Source organism: Aedes albopictus, chromosome 1 (genome assembly GCF_035046485.1).
Source record: "Aedes albopictus strain Foshan chromosome 1, AalbF5, whole genome shotgun sequence".
Classification (NCBI taxonomy): domain Eukaryota; kingdom Metazoa; phylum Arthropoda; class Insecta; order Diptera; family Culicidae; genus Aedes; species Aedes albopictus.
In genome coordinates, this window is record NC_085136.1 from 17,790,754 (window position 1) to 17,809,985 (window position 19,232).

At 45.8% G+C, this 19,232-nt stretch overlaps 1 protein-coding gene across 8 annotated transcripts; it reads left to right on the plus strand.

The window, feature by feature from the left end:
• Positions 1-4,773: 4,773 nt before the first annotated feature.
• LOC115253718 (uncharacterized) lies at positions 4,774-11,684 on the plus strand. Of its 8 annotated transcripts, none has more exons than XM_062844116.1 (5): positions 4,774-4,917; positions 5,608-5,842; positions 5,905-6,106; positions 9,603-9,758; positions 9,824-11,684. In XM_062844116.1, exons 3-5 carry the CDS (start codon positions 5,929-5,931, stop codon positions 10,147-10,149), a joined length of 660 nt encoding a protein of 219 aa, XP_062700100.1. In that variant the 5' UTR covers positions 4,774-4,917; positions 5,608-5,842; positions 5,905-5,928; the 3' UTR covers positions 10,150-11,684. The 8 variants fall into 8 exon arrangements, with proteins under 8 accessions (XP_062700100.1, XP_062700102.1, XP_029710814.1 ...); XM_062844118.1 differs by having other exon boundaries at positions 4,788-5,024; positions 5,909-6,106; XM_029854954.2 differs by having other exon boundaries at positions 4,790-5,227.
• Positions 11,685-19,232: the final 7,548 nt, after the last annotated feature.

Here is a 19,232-nt window from a genome sequence, read left to right on the forward strand (position 1 = left end):
TTCGGCGCGAATTTTGCGGAAATGGTTTTTAAATGCACTTACATCAAACATTTAGACAAGTAGCTCAACGAAACCAGAAAAAAGAACGTTTTTAAAGTTGTGTTATGGAATGTTGTGCTTAATTAAAATCATTGTTAATAGTCCCTAGCTTGGAGTGTTAAAGTTACACTGCACTATACGCATTTGTTAAACTGAGAAGATCCTCTATTGAATTTCTTAGTCAACTACTATAACTTCAATAGTATTTCTGTCTTAACCCCGAAATCAATTTTTGGCTAAAATTTTGGATAGAATTGCAAGATTTCTGAAATAGTTGTTTCTTTGTGATTCTGAAATCTTTTTTATGGAATTTGCAAAGAAATGTCTACCAGAAGTTTAAAGAAACATTTGGTTGAATTTTGTAGTCAAATTTAACAGAATCTTGTAAAGAAAATCATTGGTTTGGTAGACTGTGTGTGTCGTAAGAAATCAAAATAAAAAAGATACAGCTTAAACGTCCTGGAGCTTTTAATGATTGCATTCTTATATAATTTCATGGAAAAAACTTTAAAAAACTCTGGATAGAATATTATTTATTAGAAACTTCTAGCGATTTTTTAAGCATGCAAGAATTTCTTGATTCATTATGGATGAGTTTCAGAATGACGGAATTGACGAAATTCCTGTATCAGTTATTACTACTTGTGAAACAATTTGTTTTGCTAAAACTATGATTTCCGATCAGAACACCCGTTGTGAGGGGCACAGTGATTAAAGGGTTTCTTGGTTGGTTTTTTTTTTCAAAATACTTGAAAAAAATGTTGAAGCTTTTGAAATCCTTAGCATAAGAATATTTGGTTGAAATATACATCCAATTCTAATTTCCAAGGGTGTGGTGTGACCAGAAACTCTTACCATAAATGATCCAATGAATTTATACTTTTTCTAGTATCTCTTGCTTAATGTTCAGAACATTTTATAAATATCGCCCTAAGGAATAAAATTCACTAGTATTACTCCATATCTTTCTGCAAAAAGTAATCCTTGAATTTCTCAAAAAGATTCTGAATATTCTCAAATGATCTTTTGGAATTTCAGGATTTCTACCATAAGGTTAATTATAAATTATTTCAAAAGTTTCGTCAAACTGCTGCGTTTTGCTCGTAAAATAGTAAGCACTGATTGATAAGCAATCGAAGAATTATAGATCTAAAACATATTATAGCAATTAAAAAAAACAACATGTTTAAACTCTTGTTTGAAGTAGAAGTTGTTATACAAATTCATGGATTAGTAATTAAAAATCAATGTATTAATTGATCAATTGATTTTCCCTTAAAAATTTTGGGTTTTAGTAAGTTTGAGTCATCAAAGCCATATGTTTTGTACTGGCGCGGATTTGATGACCTCGGCGCGGATTTCAAATGGCTTGACGCGGATTTTGCGGTTTTCAAATCAACACTTTTGTAACAGCCCTGACTTTGACCCTTACACAAGTTCTGAACAGTTCCGGTTTTTAATAAATATGCTTTAGAATTGTTCTTTCTGTTGTTTTTGTGCATTGATGTTTTATGCGGCCCGCAGGTCGATCCCGAATTGCAAATTTGGCCCGCGGTATCCTCCAGCCTGAGCACCACTGTTCTAGACGAACTATCGAAAGAAAACGAGTATTTAAGAATATAACTTCAATCTATCAATATCTATCAATCGCACTATAACCACAGACTGTGCCATTACTATGGAGCACCTCGAACTGGCTGATGGCGTTGCTCTCCTAGCTCATCGGCGCTCTGATATGCAGAGCAAGCTCGATGATCTTGCCAATCGCTCCTCAGCGGCAGGTCTTACCATCAACGTCAACAAGACCAAATCGTTGGATGTAAACACGGTCAACCCGTCCAGCTTTACGGTAGCTGGGCAATCAGTGGAGAATGTTGAAAGCTTCCAATACCTTGGTAGCCAAATGGCGGCACCAAGATCGACATAGGTGCACGGATCAAGAAGGCGTGGGCTGCTTTTGCGAGTTTAAGAAATGTATGGAAAAACAACCAGATTAGTCGACGCACCAAAATCCGAATTTTCAACTCGAATGTGAAATCTGTGCTGCTATACGCCAGTGAAACCTGGTGTGTATCAGTGGAGAACACGCAACGGCTGCAGGTCTTGAACAATAGATGCCTGCGATATATGATTCGTGCATGGTGGCCTCACAATTGGATCTCCAACGTGGAGCTCAATCGTCGATGTCATCAAAAGCCGATAGCTACAGAAATTCGGGAGCGAAAGTGGAGGTGGGTTGACAACACTCTACGTAGGGGCAGAAACGAAATCTGCAAACAAGCGATTGACTGGTACCCTGCATGATATCGCAACAGAGGCAGACCCAGAAGCTTATGGCGGCGCAGCCTCAATAAAGAAATCAAGCAAGTCGACAGAAGTATGACCTGGCCACCGGTCAAGGCGATGACTGGCAATCACCCAGGATGGAAATCTTTCATTTCGGCCCTCTGCACTACCATGGAAGCCCAGGACTGAAAGTAAGTAAGTGAAGAATGTGTTCGAGCATCGTGAAGTAGCGGGACAGCTGATAATTCGGAAGCCAAGGAGGCTTTACCATGGAGTTTGTCAAGAAGCGGCTTCTGGTCGTCGATATGAAGAGGCAGAATTCGGAAGGGGCTGGACTGGAAAGTGGAAGTTGTTATAAACGGGAAAAAGTCCATTTTCCGGATGATAATAAAATACGTCTTGTGCAGAGTACTGACTATAAGGTTCAACTTTATTTATCTCGATCCGATTGAGTATCGGAGTACCATCTATGATTTACAGTTCTCACAGTGAGACGAAAGTCTCACTTATTCGATGTGTGTATTCTATTCCACCTGTTACGAATGCTCGCATTACGTTTTGTGCTTAGTGGACCTGGCAACCCTAAAACTAAAGTGTCGAGGATTTGATCGGAGCTGCCTATTGCAGTGAGATGTGGCGATTGAGCAGTGTAGTTTAGTCCACGAGTCCGATAGGAACTACGAGGAGAGTGTATTGTGTTAGGAGAGTTGATTGTTCCGTGAACTGATACTACTTTGTAGGTTTTATATTTAAGGTAATTGTAAAGAAACTTTTGCTTATAATGATCAATAAATTTGCAGTATTGAAGCTGCTCGAAATAGAAGCTGCTGTTGATATGGTGTTAATGTTCCGAACGCGACCTGCCTCCTAACAAACTTCAATAAAAGTAATCCAAACACCACAAGCCTCCCGCCATGGACTGTGCGATGGGAGAACTTTCCCTTCTTGAAGAGAAGAATAAGTTATGGCGGAAGGAACACGCAGAAAGAGTGAAGCGTATGGAACAGTATTATGATCAAGAGATTGCGAATATTGAAAAGGAATTCAAAAGAGCCGTGCAGAAGCTTAATTCGGATTTCAGTGCTCAGCGGAGAGCAATACTACGGCAAAACAGTGGGTGTACAGTCAGCGATGGAGCGATGGTAGAATCGACTCCTTCAAGTGAGGAAACCCAGCCAAAAAAGTATTGCACGAGAGCAGTGGATCCGAAAAATGCAGACTCTCTCAAACCATCTTCGCAAGCAAAACTCTTGTCGAAGCTATCTACTGTTGTCTCTGAGAGTCGTTGGAAACTCTCCCAGAGAGTCGTTGGAAACTCTCCCAGAGAGTCGTTGGAAACTCTCCCAGAGAGTCGTTGGAAACTCTCCCAGAGAGTCGTTGGAAACTCTCCCAGAGAGTCGTTGGAAAGTCTCCCAGAGAGTCGTTGGAAACTCTCCCAGAGAGTCGTTGGAAAGTCTCCCAGAGAGTCGTTGGAAAGTCTCCCAGAGAGTCGTTGGAAACTCTCCCAGAGAGTCGTTGGAAACTCTCCCAGAGAGTCGTTGGAAAGTCTCCCAGAGAGTCGTTGGAAAGTCTCCCAGAGAGTCGTTGGAAAGTCTCCCAGAGAGTCGTTGGAAACTCTCCCAGAGAGTTTTTGGAAACTCTCCCAGAGAGTCGTTGGAAACTCTCCCAAAGATTCGTTGGAATTGACTACTGTTGTCCGTTCAACGGTCGTCAAGCGTCCCGTAAGGCAACAGGAGGCGTTCTTGGCGACAGAATTGAAAGCGTCTTATTACAGATTCTTCGGCCAGTGTGTTCTGTTGAACAAAGATTGTCCTGCGAATTGAGTTTTCCCTCGCAGTCACAGCAGTTACGAGTGGGACTTGGTCACTGTGGAAAACCCCTTTCGAATTTCGACAGCTCGCGATTGATCGATCACCATTGCTTCGAAAAGCACCGGTTCTTAGATTAAAATTTTCAAAAAAACAACTCTCGATTCTACTTGTCCTCATGATAAATTCCTAATTCCTTCTCCGGCTCTAACTTGGTTTTATCATTGCTCTCCTGGTTGCTGTTCATCTTTTCCCTACGTGTAAAGCTACCTTCTCCTCCACGTGTTCGGTTCTGGAACTATCGCCGTTCGGTACCAGACTCAATTTTCAACCTCAACCCTGCTCATTTCACTTGACAGCTCTGACTATCCGTTGGTGAGGTAAAATCATTAATGTATGCCTACTCTCCTGCAATTTCACATGAAGATTCCAGCAATCACAATCACTCCATTCACCCTTGTTCACTCGAATGCACGTAGGAGACGGAAAATAAACACACACACTCAAGCAACCGTATGAACGTATGTAACCACCCACACTTCGATTGCAACGGCTTTGCTTTGCTGCGCCTACTTCGTTCACTTTGAACAAAGCTGGAATAACAGTATCGTTGCTCATCACTGACTGCGGTGGTGAATGTGTGAGTGTTGTGGTGAGAATCAGAGGTATCGCAGTGCACCGTGTGTTGGGTTGGTTGGGAGTAGTGCTGGCCTTCGTTCGTCGATGGTTGCTTTGCTAGTTGCTGGAGCTACCTACTACGTAAACGATACATCAATCAAAGAAGGTGTGTTGTGGCCGTCGTGTCGTGAATCAAAAAGCAGCGACCGCGGTGGAAAACAAGTTGCATCAGAAGCGAGCTGTGTGCGAGTGTATTTCGGTGTATTTATTTAGGTAAATCGGATTAACGTGCGGAAATTACGCATTTTGACACGCGGGTGGATCGAAAATTGGTGGTGATTTTTTCTCGGGAACTTGCACCTGGCGAAGAACCTGGTTTGCGTGGAATCGTGACAACAAGACAAGAAGAACAACGCAAAAGGGAGCTCCAAATAAGGAAACGGGTTGAGTTGGGTTTGAAGTTGCAAGCAGAAGAGGTAACGGACACCCGGGGGAGGAAAGTTCCGACTGCTCTTGTTGGTGAGGAATTTGAAGCCGTTCGCAACTCTTCGGTTGGTTCTTCAACCATTGCATTGCACACAGTCAGTGATAGCAGCAGTGATAGAGATAGTTGTTTTTGGTGGGCGCTTGAGCGAGTCGGAACTCAGTGGTGTGAGGGAGATCGATTTCGTAGAACTTTCTTTCCACCTGTGAAGTATAGTGTGACTGTTAATGCGATTTTTGACAACAAAATCGTTTAATTTTCGCTCAGTGCAGTGTCAATGCTAACTTGATTAACTTCAGAAAGCATTGACGCCGCTGGGGTGAATCATTTGGACGGGCTACTTGGATTCAATCGAATTTTGCGTTTCCACAGTCACGGTGCAGCAGTGCGGAGGGACCGAAATAGCACCAGTCCAGTCCAGTAGAACAACTTTCTTTCCACCTGCGTTGACGTTTTCGATCGAATGAATCATAAATAATCGCAGTAGGCAGTAGCAGCAGCACCAGCAGTAGCAACATACATCGACGTTGAAGAGTTTTCTTCGAGTGCATCGCGCGTGAAAGGCGGAAGTTGATTTGCCATTCTAGGCAGCGACGTTACGCGAAAGGTGAGCGGAAACGAGAGCTTTTGGAAATTTTCTTACGCTGACTTCTTTTCATTCGCGATCAGACAGAACAAAGAATCGAAAATAAAATGCCCGGAAGTGGTCCCGTGTACCAGCCGACGACGGTGTCGTACGAAACCCGCCCGGGAACGGGAGCCGCCGGAGGATTGCTAGCGCAGACGACGGCCGCCTCGTCCATGAAGATGCTTCGGAAACCGGCCGCCCAGATGTCGGTGCTGATCTTCGGGCTCATATCGTTGGCCGCTGGTAGGTATCCTTCCAGAGCAAGATACATTCTGTTTTTTTTAGCTTTCCAGGAAGTGGGTCGACTGAGGATGGGGGCGGGGGAGGAATCGTGTTCAAGGCTACACACACCATGGATGAAGAAAGGATAATACAAAAGGCCGAGAGTCGTAGTGGGTGGAAAGGGACGGAGATGTGTGCTTTTGTTTTGGTGCTTTCCGTGTCAAGTCGGGACGCCACCAGGAAGTAGATGTAGAAGGTCATGGACGTCGGACTGGGTATAAAACAGAAGTGGTAGGGGGGATTTCAAGGATTTTCGTGCGTGTAGCTAATTGTCAAGGAATAATGAAGCGTAAATGAGTACTACCAAGGAGTTGGTTTCTTCTTTCGGAGATTCCTTAAAATGTCATCCAGAGATTCGTTGGAATCTCGCCTAGAGATTCGTTCAAATCTTGTCCAAAGATTCGTTCAAGTCTTGTCCAGAGATTCGTTGGAATCTCTCCCAGAGATTCGTTGGAATCTCTCAGAAATCCGTTGGAATCTCTCCCGGAGATTCGTTCGAATACTGTCAAGAGATTCATTAGAATCTGTCCCAGAGATTCGTTGGAATCTCATCCAGAGATTCACTGGGATCTTCTCCAGATATTCGCAGGAATGTCGTTCAGAGATTCGTTAGAATCTTATCCAGAGGTTCGTTGGAATCTCGTCTAGAGATTCGTTGCTATCTCTCCAAGAGATGCGTAGGAATCTCGTCCAGAGAGAGATTCGTAGGAATCTCGTCCAGAGATTCATAAGAATCTCGTCCAGAGATTCATAGGATCTCGTCCTGAGATTCGTTAGAATCTCCCAGAGATTCGTTGGAATCTCTCCCAGAGATTCGTTGGAAACTCTCCCGGAGATTCGTTGGAATCTCTCCCGGAGATTTGTTGGAATCTCTACCAGAGATTCGCGGGAATCTCTTCCAGAGATTCGCGGGAATCTCTTCCAGAGATTCGCTGTAATCTCTTCCAGGGATTCGATGGAATCTCTTCCAGAGATTCGTTGGAATCTCGTCCAGAGATCCGTTGGAATCTCGTCCAGAGATTCGTTGAAATCTCGTACAGAGATTCGTTGGAATCTGTACAGGAGATTCGTTGGAATCTCTCCCAAAGATTCGTTGGAAACTCTCCCGGAAATTCGTTGGAATCTCTCCCAGAGATTCGTTGGAATCTCTCCCAGAGATTCGTTGAAATCTCTCCCAGAGATTCGTTGGAATCTCTCCCAGAGATTCGTTGGAATCCCGTCCAGAGATTCGTTGAAATCTCTCCCGGAGATTCGATGGAATCTCCCGGAGATTCGTTGGAATCTCTCCCGGAGATTCGTTGGAATCTCTCCCGGAGATTCGTTGGAATCTCTCCCGGAGATTCGTTGGAATCTCTCCCGGAGATTCGTTGGAATCTCTCCCGGAGAGTCGTCGGAATCTCTCCCGGAGATTCGTTGGAATCTCTCCCGGAGATTCGTTGGAATCTCTCCCGGAGATTCGTTGGAATCTCTCCCGGAGATTCGTTGGAATCTCTCCCGAAGATGCATTGGAATCTCTTCCGGAGATTCGTTGAAATCTCTCCCGGAGATTCGTTGGAATCTCTCCCGGAGATTCGTTGGAATCTCTCCCGGAGATTCGTTGGAATCTCTCCCGGAGATTCGTTGGAATCTCTCCCGGAGATTCGTTGGAATCTCTCCCGGAGATTCGTTGGAATCTCTCCCGGAGATTCGTTGGAATATCTCCCGGAGATTCGTTGGAATCTCTCCCGGAGATTCGTTGGAATCTCTTCCGGAGATTCGTTGGAATCTCTCCCAGAGATTCGTTGGAATCTCTCCCGGAGATTCGTTGGAATCTCTCCCGAAGATTCGTTGGAATCTCTCCCGGAGATTCGTTGGAATCTCTCCCGGAGATTCGTTGGAATCTCTCCCGGAGATTCGTTGGAATCTCTCCCGGAGATTCGTGGGAATCTCTCCCGGAGATTCGTGGGAATCTCTCCCGGAGATTCGTGGGAATCTCTCCCGGAGATTCGTGGGAATCTCTCCCAAGGATTCGTTGGAATCTCTCCAGGAGATTCGTTGGAATCTCTCCCGGAGATTCGTTGGAATCTCTCCTGGAGATTCGTTGGAATCTCTCCCGGAGATTCGTTGGAATCTCTCCCGGAGATTAGTTGGAATCTCTCCCGGAAATTCGTTGGAATCTCTCCCGGAGATTCGTTGGAATCTCTCCCGGAGATTCGTTGGAATCTCTCCCGGAGATTCGTTGGAATCTCTCCCGGAGATTCGTTGGAAACTCTCCCGGAGATTCGTTGGAATCTCTCCCGGAGATTCGTTGGAATCTCTCCCGGAGATTCGTTGAAATCTCTCCCGGAGATTCGTTGAAATCTCTCCCGGAGATTCGTTGAAATCTCTCCCGGAGATTCGTTGGAATCTCTCCCGGAGATTCGTTGGAGTCTCTCCCGGAGATTCGTTGGAATCTCTCCCGGAGATTCGTGGGAATCTCTCCCAAGGATTCGTTGGAATCTCTCCCGGAGATTCGTTGGAATCTCTCCCGGAGATTCGTTGGAATCTCTCCCGGAGATTCGTTGGAATCTCTCCCGGAGATTCGTTGGAATCTCTCCCGGAGATTCGTTGGAATCTCTCCCGGAGATTCGTTGGAATCTCTCCCGGAGATTCGTTGGAGTCTCTCCCGGAGATTCGTTGGAATCTCTCCCGGAGATTCGTTGGAATCTCTCCCGGAGATTCGTTGGAATCTCTCCCGGAGATTCGTTGGAATCTCTCCCGGAGATTCGTTGGAATCTCTCCCGGAGATTCGTTGGAATCTCTCCCGGAGATTCGTTGGAATCTCTCCCGGAGATTCGTTGGAATCTCTCCCGGAGATTCGTTGGAATCTCTCCCGGAGATTCGTTGGAATCTCTCCCGGAGATTCGTTGGAATCTCTCCCGGAGATTCGTTGGAATCTCTCCCGGAGATTCGTTGGAATCTCTCCCGGAGATTCGTTGGAATCTCTCCCGGAGATTCGTTGGAAATTCTCCCGGAGATTCGTTGGAATCTCTCCCGGAGATTCGTTGGAATCTCTCCCGGAGATTCGTTGGAATCTCTCCCGGAGATTCGTTGGAATCTCTCCCGGAGATTCGTTGGAATCTCTCCCGGAGATTCGTTGGAATCTCTCCCGGAGATTCGTTGGAATCTCTCCCGGAGATTCGTTGGAATCTCTCCCGGAGATTCGTTTGAATCTCTCCCGGAGATTCGTTGGAATCTCTCCCGGAGATTCGTTTGAATCTCTCCCGGAGATTCGTTGGAATCTCTCCCGGAGATTCGTTGGAATCTTTCCTGGAGATTCGTTGGAATCTCTCCCGGAGATTCGTTGGAATCTCTCTCAGAGATTCGTTGGAATCTCTCCCGGAGATTCGTTGGAATCTCTCTCAGAAGCTTGTAGACTCCAGCTGGGAATCTGAATGACTCTAAACAAGAGACTTTCAAGAATCTTCTTTCCTTACAGGCGTCGCCATGATCGCCAGCGGTTCGGCAGACTACTCTGACACCGCACAACACCCGGAGGCTCACCCCGACGGAGAAAGCATTCCCGAAGAAGAGCTTGATATCGGCCTTATAGTAGCTGGAGTATTCATCACCATTCTTGGCTTCGTTCTGCTTGGTAAGTGTTGACCCACGAGGTTCTTTCCCTATACTCAATAACTCCTGATCGTCTTGTCCGCCTAGGTCTCTACATCAAGGTGGCCGACTGGCGCCGGCATTGCGTCTGCCCGTGCACCCTGTCCAAGAAGCAGGGTCTGGCCCGGCAGCTGCAGGGTAATAGCGGCGGGCAGATCCTGGCGTTGAACCCCAGCACCGACCCGTTGGTGTCGCACACGCAGTACGCGCCCGTTTCGGAGATCCCAACCCGTCAGGAGGACGAAGAGCGACGGAACCTGATGCCGGACAATAAGGACTCGTGCCTTAGCAGTGCCGAGGAATCCGACCGGATGCTGGACCCCGATCCGAGGATCGTCCTCCGGCCCATCGGCGGCACCGTCGAGGATGCCTAGGGTCAAGAGACCGGGGACGATGACGATGACGACGACACCGACGACGATTGGTAAACAGGGGATTGGGAACGGGGATCCGAACGCGAGAACGCCGCTTGAATTACGTTCCGCATCTCTGAAATGCAAGCACGCTTCGAAAATTCTCATTTGCAGCACGGAGGCGAACACGGGATTTTGTCATCGCTTGCTGGACTTACGACTTACAGAAAACACAAACACACACTTTTTACGCTGAGATGAGATTACTTTCTTTGGAAAAGAAACATGGTTTTACGAAAGGATGACAGTAGATTAGAACGAGTGATGACCGTCATGTCACAAATATCGTGACATTTTTGATCGTTTGACAGCAGCAGTACGTAAACTCACTCACGAAAACTGACAGTGACATCCAGAGAAACGAATCGAAACTGTGGTTAGTGACTGAATCGAACTATTTAACTGAGTGTGCGAGGCTCCAGACAAGTTGGATTTGACAACTGAAATAATGTACAACTTTTTCTTTTCTTGGTTTTATACTTCTCACTTTTATCGCCGAGCACGCGTCCTTCTAGCTGTATACACATCACAGTTTTTTAAACTTCTAAGACGACGCCGCGGGAAGCTTCAGCTGGAGAAAATCGTTTTACTTCTCTTGTAGCAGAGCGTTTTTTGGTCAATTTTATAAGAGATACGTAAGAAGATTCCTATTCCGTCCAGCTTGTGTGCTTCGTTTTGTGAGGTTAGATCCAGTATTTTCCGTCTACTTTTAGATTACGTACCACTACTATAACAGTATTTATATCCGATTATTCCATCCACCCGTTTTCCGCATTATGCGAAAATGCGTCGCAGTAGGCTGTGGCTTCCCGCGTGTCGTTCACCCCAACACTATTTAAACTACGATTTTAGTCTAATTTTTAAGTTTAGTGAAACTAAACGCATTTACTTGAACTTAGTTTTTAGAGAAAGAAAGAATCGCCCACGTGCATTACAGTAGAAGAAAATGTATCGAACTTTCGTTGTAATGGAAGTACTTAACAAACAAACATGTTTTGCATTTTACATAGTTGTATTCGTTTCGCCGTACAAAAGAAAACAAAAGAAATGTGCAATTAGATGTATTAAGTTTTCAACATAAAATCTCACACACTTCACTCATCGAAATCCGTTCCATCACATGAGAGGCAAAAGTCAAAATTTCTATCTGCAGAAAACGGCAGAATCTCTGATAAAGAAAAAAAAACATTCGGTACCTGGTACATGTTTCCACACGTTCATCCTCTCTATTTACGTTTGTGTTTGGTTACATATCTCAACAAAAAAAAATATTCGAATAATTAGGAATCTAAGTAGCCTCTCTTAGTGGCACTGCGTTAAAGTTGGCATCGAAAACTGGGATAGAGCAAAAAGATGATAAACAAAAATGATGATGGTAGGTAGAAGTTAGACGACGATGGTAGAAGTTAAAAAAGAAACACATGCACCGAACATGTTGAGGTTAGAAAGAAAAACATGTGAGAAAAGAGTTATTGGTAATAAAAACTAATATAGAATTGGTATTTGTTATACAAAAAACTTGTGAAATCCAATATGGCGGGCTTGGTGGAATGATGGCTACCGCTTCTGATTTGTATGTAGATGTTGCTCAGTTCAATTCTTGGATCGTTTCTTACTTGTAACTTCACCCATTTTCTCTACATTTACAAGATATGTTCATATCCATCGCTAAATCCAGAAACGGACTGAAAAAGCTGTTTCTTTCCTTCCAACTTCATAGCCCAGCTGTCATTTTACGCCTACTAATCGACGTCCCACGAGCTGAGCTGTGTCACACCACTCTTCACAGTGATCATAACGTACGATACGCCTTACGCCTTCCGAACAAAAGGGAAATCTATGCACCAACGTGAACCTCTGCCAAACAGAGCTCTCTCGATGTCACAACCATCGTCATATCTTCTCGAACACTCCAGTCGTAATCCTCATCACTACATCGCATCTTGTGCCACTGACTGCCGATACGACCATGTATTCGGCTTCTGTCTTTGACAACGCCACTGTGGACTGCCGTCGACAGCTCCACAAAATCGGTTCAACCGTCTTCTTAAGGAGGTTTCCATGGATGTTTTGTTGGAAGCATCGTTGTCCCAGTCTACAGGAATCACTGTATAATTGCGCTTGAAATGAGTGCCACACTGATAATTCTCTCTGTTCAAGTCAGCCTTGTTTGAAATTTCTTGACAGTGAGTACCGTTGTACGTGTATCACACTCGTATCACATGTCTGTTCGGGGTATTAGCTGCAGATCCCCAAGTTCACCTTTCAAAAACACAGTTACTGCATCTATCTGGGGAATCTTCAGGTTCAGATTAGCGGCTATTGACATCAGATAGCAACGGACGAGTACGTCTCTTCACAGTCAACGTCCTGGGCTTGAGAATAGTTTTTGATGACTATACCGGCCTTGTAGTACCTCTCGGTCGGTCCGTCGCGGTTCGTCTGTACCTTATACAATTGCAGTAAAGTATTTTCCTTCCCAGGCTTAATTCTTCATCAACGCTTGACACTCCTCTACCATTGCATCTTTCCTTCGATCTTTCCAACGATCTCTGTGTCTCTGAAACAATGCCTACTTGGTGGTTCTGGAGAGACGAAGGGTTTGGCGACCATAGGAATGTATTTAGTGGGTCGAGGAGAGAGTAGTCGTGGCTTTTACTTATTACTTATTACTTATTGTAGAAGGCGGCCTTAACCCCACACTACCCGAACCTTCCTGTTCAGGTGTCTGTTGAGCAGATTCCCCCCATGGTTTAGAAGAAGAAAAAAACCATCGCTGTTCGCACACAAAATATCTTCCCGGGACGTCTCGGTACTTGCCTACGTTTTTGCAATCCCAGTAAGTTCCTCCTCGTTGGCCCTCTTCTTATCGCAAGTCCCAACCCCTACGGTCCTACGAAAGGAGGCCAAGGACTCGCAACATGACGCGGGAAGAGCCACTAACTCGGGTCACCGCTTAGACCTGGAAAGTTTCGCTCATACCGGAACGCCTCCCTAATACCTCTTCGTTGAGGTATGCTACGTCTTCCACTTGAGATAATCGACTCCACTCCATTCCAAATGAAGGTACTTTTGGCATCTACATTATCCAGATGGGCATCTAGCATGGCCAGTGCCTTTGGCAGGATCTGACTTCTGACTCCGGGTCTTCCCCATTCCACATCACAGGCACTAAAGTCACCCGCTATTCCCACCGGCCTTCACCCTGTGCATCACGGAGAAAAAACTATGCAGTTTGAATCAACTAACATGTTTGTTGATTTACAAACTAGACAAATAGTTGTTTTGAATTGTAGTTTTGTTGTTTTTGAACCACGTTTATTGTTTGAAACAAACCGGTAAAATAGTTGTTTCTACCATCATTTAGTAACAAAAAACAACTGCCAAATTAGTTGTTTCAAACCGGAAAATTGGTAAATTCTACTAAAAGTTCGGCTTGCATTTACTAAAATACCGTTTTTTTTTATTCAGATGAATAAAGAAAAATATTGAGTTAGTACAACAAATCGGGCAGTTAATTTAACTAATATTTTGTTTGGAGAAAAAACAACAAACATTTTAGTTTGAAGCCTGTCCAGAACAAACTAAATTATTGGTTTGTTTCGGCGTCCGCGCCATTTTTACTCTGATTCACTCGAGAAGACAAAAAAATAGCTCAGAAGTTGTAACAATTTTGTGCTCAAGTGACTACTGTTTTCATCTTTAACAAAAATTCAAGACATTTGCTTACTTTCTCAGCTGATATATCTAAAGGTGAACCAAGCCAATATTAACTAGCAAGAGCTGGCAAGTAAGTTTTCAACCATTCCTTTTGGAGAATAAGAATTAATGTCGAAGTTTTACTCGTTTTTTCACTTCTGTTAGCAAATTTTACAATGAAGGGTGTGATAAGAGAGATGCCACCAAGGAGCAGGAAAGATGTTGCCAACCTACCCACGAGCCTTCCCGCAAACGATGAAAAAAAAAAAAAAACAGATCCTGGCAGAAATTTGGACGAAGCACAGATAACAGATGTTTATGCTAGTACACATTTTTCGCAGAATCCTGTGTAAATGTTCAAAACGATATACGTTGGCTCACTACCTCCATCTACTCAACTGATTGCGACATTACATCTAACTTTAATGCAAGAATAGTTCAAAGTTCCACTTTCATTCAAGATCGAATACAATCTTGAATGTAAAATTGCGTAGTGCATGCAATCTTGAAAACGAACACTGACTATCGATCACTGCGCCATCTCTAAATGATTGCCACATGAGTTTCAGCTGCTCGTTACATACAAAACGGCTGTTGAGCATTTTTACACACATTGCCAATATAAGCATAAACGTCTGTTATCTGTGGACGAAGCAAGGGGCCACCGGTGAGATGTTAGGAGATTCGTTTACTGTGGCCGGTTATCCAGTCTATTCTGGCAGCGATGCTCCGTTTCGACAACTCCATGGGGTAAGCGGAAGACACCACGCGAGCGCTTTCGATATTCCGGATTGGAGGAATGCAACATAATCTGCTGGATATGGCTGAAAGTGTCATTTGTATTTAAGACTTGATTCAGGTTTGTTTTGTCTCAAGTTTATGAATAATTATATTTAAATAAATAGACATACGATTTTATTTTTGTTTTTTTTTTCTCTTCAAAAGAAAGAGAAGGATGAGTCATGCAGTTCAACAAATGTGTCGTTTAATATAACCGGCGGTTTTGGTTTCATTCAAACTAAGCTTTGGCAAATTCAAACTGAACCTGTTTGTTAAAACAACAAGTACTTCAGTTTGGATCGAGAGCTGTCAAAATTAATCAACCAACAAAATAGTAAAACCAAACTAAGGTTAGTTGAATTTAACTGGAAGTCCTTCAAATTAGTTAACTGAAATCTTAGTTTGTTTCAACTAATGCGGGCAGTAAAATCAAACTATTGTTTTATTGGTGCCATATTCAATCTCAAATTCCGGTTGAATTGAACTAAAAAATGGTTGTGTTTACTAATTATTTTTCTCCGTGATGGTTGTCATACAGTCCAGCATCTGCGTGAACTGCTCGATCGGCCACCGCGGAGGCGCATAACAGCTATAGAAGAAGACGCCGTTTACTTTGGCGACCACGAAGCCCTCGTAAGTAGTAGACACCATCTCCTGAACGAGGTATTAACCCATCGTCCATATCGCCACCATTTTCCCGGACCCATCCGCGACCCAATTGCCGTTACCGGCGGGTACTCGGTATGGGTCCGCTATAATGGCGATATCCGTCTCCCACTCATAAACTACCTGACAAAGCAGTCGCTGGGCTGCGTAACAGTGGTGCAGGTTCAGCTGCGTTACCTGTACTGCGAATTGTCAGCTGTGGCTCTTCTGCAGGTCGAACACCTCGGACCTCCCGTTGGGTACTTGGTGTTCGTGGAATTCCCAGAGCAAATCGAACAATTTGGTGGACTCGTGCAGCCTTGTGCCTTGTGGCCTTTATCGTCACATTGCCTACACAACTTGCTTCTAACAGGGCCCTTGCAGCCCCATGACTTGTGTCCTGGTTCCAGACACGTGAAGCACCTGACCAATCCATTTTAAGCTTCCCTACTTTAAACGAATTTTTTGGCGTCCGCCACAGCTAGCAATATCAAGGCCATCTTTGTCCCTACCGCGCGGTCGTCACCTGCGCCTCCCACTGTTGCCTCAGTTCCGTGACGAGCTCTTCCGCGTCAGTGATTTCGTCTAGGTTTAGGTTCTTTATCTTTAGAGTCGCTTCCGCTGTGAGAGCTTTCCCTTTGACACCCTCGCCAGGGACCTCTTCCGCCAGACTTTTGTAGATGGCGTCCTTGAGCTCGAGGATTATTATGGCTCTCAGATCCACGCCTTCAAGACATCCGAGTACTTGGAACCTGCCCTCGTACGCCTCTAAGGCCTGGTGTCACTACGCTCCTGCACATCAAGCGGTTTTTTCGTCTTCTTCTTCTACTCAACTGTTGTAGAAGGGAGATCTGATACGCCCTACTTTGTGGTTGCTGTGGGCCTAAAAGTGGTTGCAATCCGCTGTTCCCTTCAATCTAGGACGGGCTGGCCTTTTCAGGTACACCCTTTTCAGCTTTCCGAGATGCCTGACTGGAGGCCACTATTCAGGTGACCCCTCACAGACAAACAGACGTAACTCTTAGAGGAAATTCATCAACATTTTTTGCCCGGTGTCTTTTTCATGGGCACACTGCCACCTGTTGGTAGAACTGCGCAAGACACTATCGGTCATTATGGACACACTTGGATATCGGCTAACGGCAACTCATAATGGACCCTCAATCGGACTGGGAAATGAACCAATAGCCACACATCAACATCATCCTTCTACCACAGACTTTGTCTGTGCTTTGGTGTCGATTTGCACTACCTGGCGAAGTGACCTTCTACTCCGCACCTTCTGCAGAGTTTCTTTACCCATAACTCACTTCGATACCGGTTTAGGGTTGCTCGCACTGCGTTGGCGTTTACCCCTCGCCGGTCGCTCCTCGTCGACGGATCTTGGCCTTGGGCCGAGAATTTCGTCTAATCTGCAGCCCTACCTGGCTGCACCCTAGTCACGCTCTCTGTAGAGGAGCGGTCCGTTTGCGTGGACCTCTCTACTTTACCCGCGTCAGTCGCTTTGCCTCGTCGCTCAACCAAGAGATTGTACTCTTTCTTGGCCTGGGCAACCGAATGGCGGAGCCTCAGCAGACCTTTTTTGCTGATATTATTCCACTCGCTCGTGTAGCCGAACAACTCGTCGAGCTGTTCGGCGACCACCAGCAACTTCGGAAACCCATCCCTGTTTCGAATCAGCGCACGCGTGTCCTCGGTCGCTGACCTGATCCTCGGTCTTCCATACTTGAGGGGATTCCACCCTCGCCGCTTGCGTTGGTGATCTAACCAGTCCGCCTCTCGCGAACGGGTTGATCGTCTCACCCTCAGTATTCTCGCTCTCTTTAATTATAAATGAATCCATCGCTGGAAAAAGGGCCCCCTAAGAGCCGTTAGCATTCACTGCCACTGAAGTAGTTGCCCAAGGATCCCGGTGGTTATCTATGCAAGCAGGGAGGCCACCCACGGACGGGTTGGAACAGGCCTTTACGGGACCTGAGCTCAGAGCCAGGATCAGCGCTTATCAGGACTCTTCAACTGAACCTACCTCCACCCAGTTAGTTTCCTAAGCTAGGTACAGATCGGGAACGTAGTCTAAGGCCCCCTTTGATCCGAGACGGTCCAATCGTTTCAGACCCACCCTTCCCAGCTTTCTGGGACGCCTGTCTGAGGCCCGACCTTGGGTCTGACTAGCCGGTAAAACTGTCCTTCATTCTCGGGATTAACAACCTCCTGGTCTTGTGGGCTCCACTTACTAGCTCCTCAACTGACGCGTGCCTAGCGCGCTGCTGCGACTGCTTGTCGTAGAAGCAATCACGTCTGGCCTACCCTTCGGGCTCCCCGCGAATGCGAAGCCCGCCGGCAGTCTGGCACCTTCAACTTCACGGGCTTTACTGCTGCCATAGCTGCCAAGGGGTTAACAACACCACACCCGCCACAATCTGATTTTTGATTTGTGCTCATCAAATCACTGTGAGGGGTGTGTCGTTCTCGGTCGAGCATCGTTTTCATCTCCTCGATTTTCATTCCTCGGCACGGGTCGCGTAACACCTTGATTTGGCGTTACCATGTTTGGTGGACTCTTTACCACCGGAAGAGGTGATCATTCTAAGCCAGCAACTACACAGCATAGGAAACTACGGTTTATCAGATGAGAGGACAAAGAAGCTAAGCTTCAGGAGGAGAAGGTCTGCGACTACTGCAGAAAGCTGGGTCATTTTGGAAGGAATTATCGCGTGTTCAAAAAAGAGCAAATCAGAAACGATGTTCGTGTTCGATTTGATTCATGTTTGGAATTCGTCAAACCATATGACGAACGACAGATGATTTTTCGATAAACTGGACGAAACTTCAAGCGTTCCAAATCAGCAAGAATTGGAGAAGGATCTGCAAAGGATCCGTTTTCAGTGTTTCAGGGAGTTGGGGCAGGTTCGAGGTGATCAAATTAAACAGAAGTTGACCTAAATGCTATCACGCGGAAACTTCTGGCTCGTCAGAGACTACAGCATGCAACGAAACACGGAAGGTTTTGTCCAACAAATCCTTCTGGATGATTTTCACCAAGTTGCAGAGCAGATTGTATCGTTGGAGCTTGTAGACCAGGCCCCGACAGGCGCAAACTGTGCAGGCGATGCGGCGCTGAAGGTCATAAGGCCCAAAGCTGCACGAGTCCGCCCATCTGCATGATCTGTACCGGGAAATCCTCGAACAACAGACATCCGATGGGTGGTCCAAGGTGCCCGGCCTTCAAGAAAGCCGCAATGAACAACAAATCACAGTGCAGGTAACGCAGCTGAACCTGAACCACTGTGATGCGGCTCAGCAACTGCTTTGTCAGGCGGTTTCTGAGTGGGAGACGGATATCGCCATCATTTCGGACCCATACCGAGTACCCGCCGGCAACGGCAACTGGGCCTCGGATGGGACCAGGAAAATGGCGGCGATATGGACGACGGGTAAATACCCCGTGCAGGAGTTGGTGTCTACTACCTACGAGGGCTTCGTGGTCGCCAAAGTAAACGGGGTCTTCTTCTGTAGCTGTTATGCGCCTCCGCGGTGGCCGATCGAGCGGTTCACGCAAATGCTGGACCGCTTAACGACCGTGCTAACAGGGCGAAGGCCGGTGGTAATAGCGGGAGACTTTAATGCCTGGGCTGTGGAATGGGGAAGCCATTTCACGAACCAGCGGGGTCAGATCCTGCTAGAAACACTGGCCATCTTAGATGTCGACTTGGCTAACGTCGGTACCAAGAGTACCTATAGTCGAAACGGAGCGGAGTCAATTATTGACGTGACCTTTTGTAGTCCTGGCTTAACAAGTAGTTCGAATTGGAGAGTAGATGATGGCTACACTCACAGCGACCACCTGGCGGTTCGCTACAGTATCGACTACAACAACAGCAGACAGCGGATAGAAGAAGAGGCGGCTAGGCCAAGGCCAA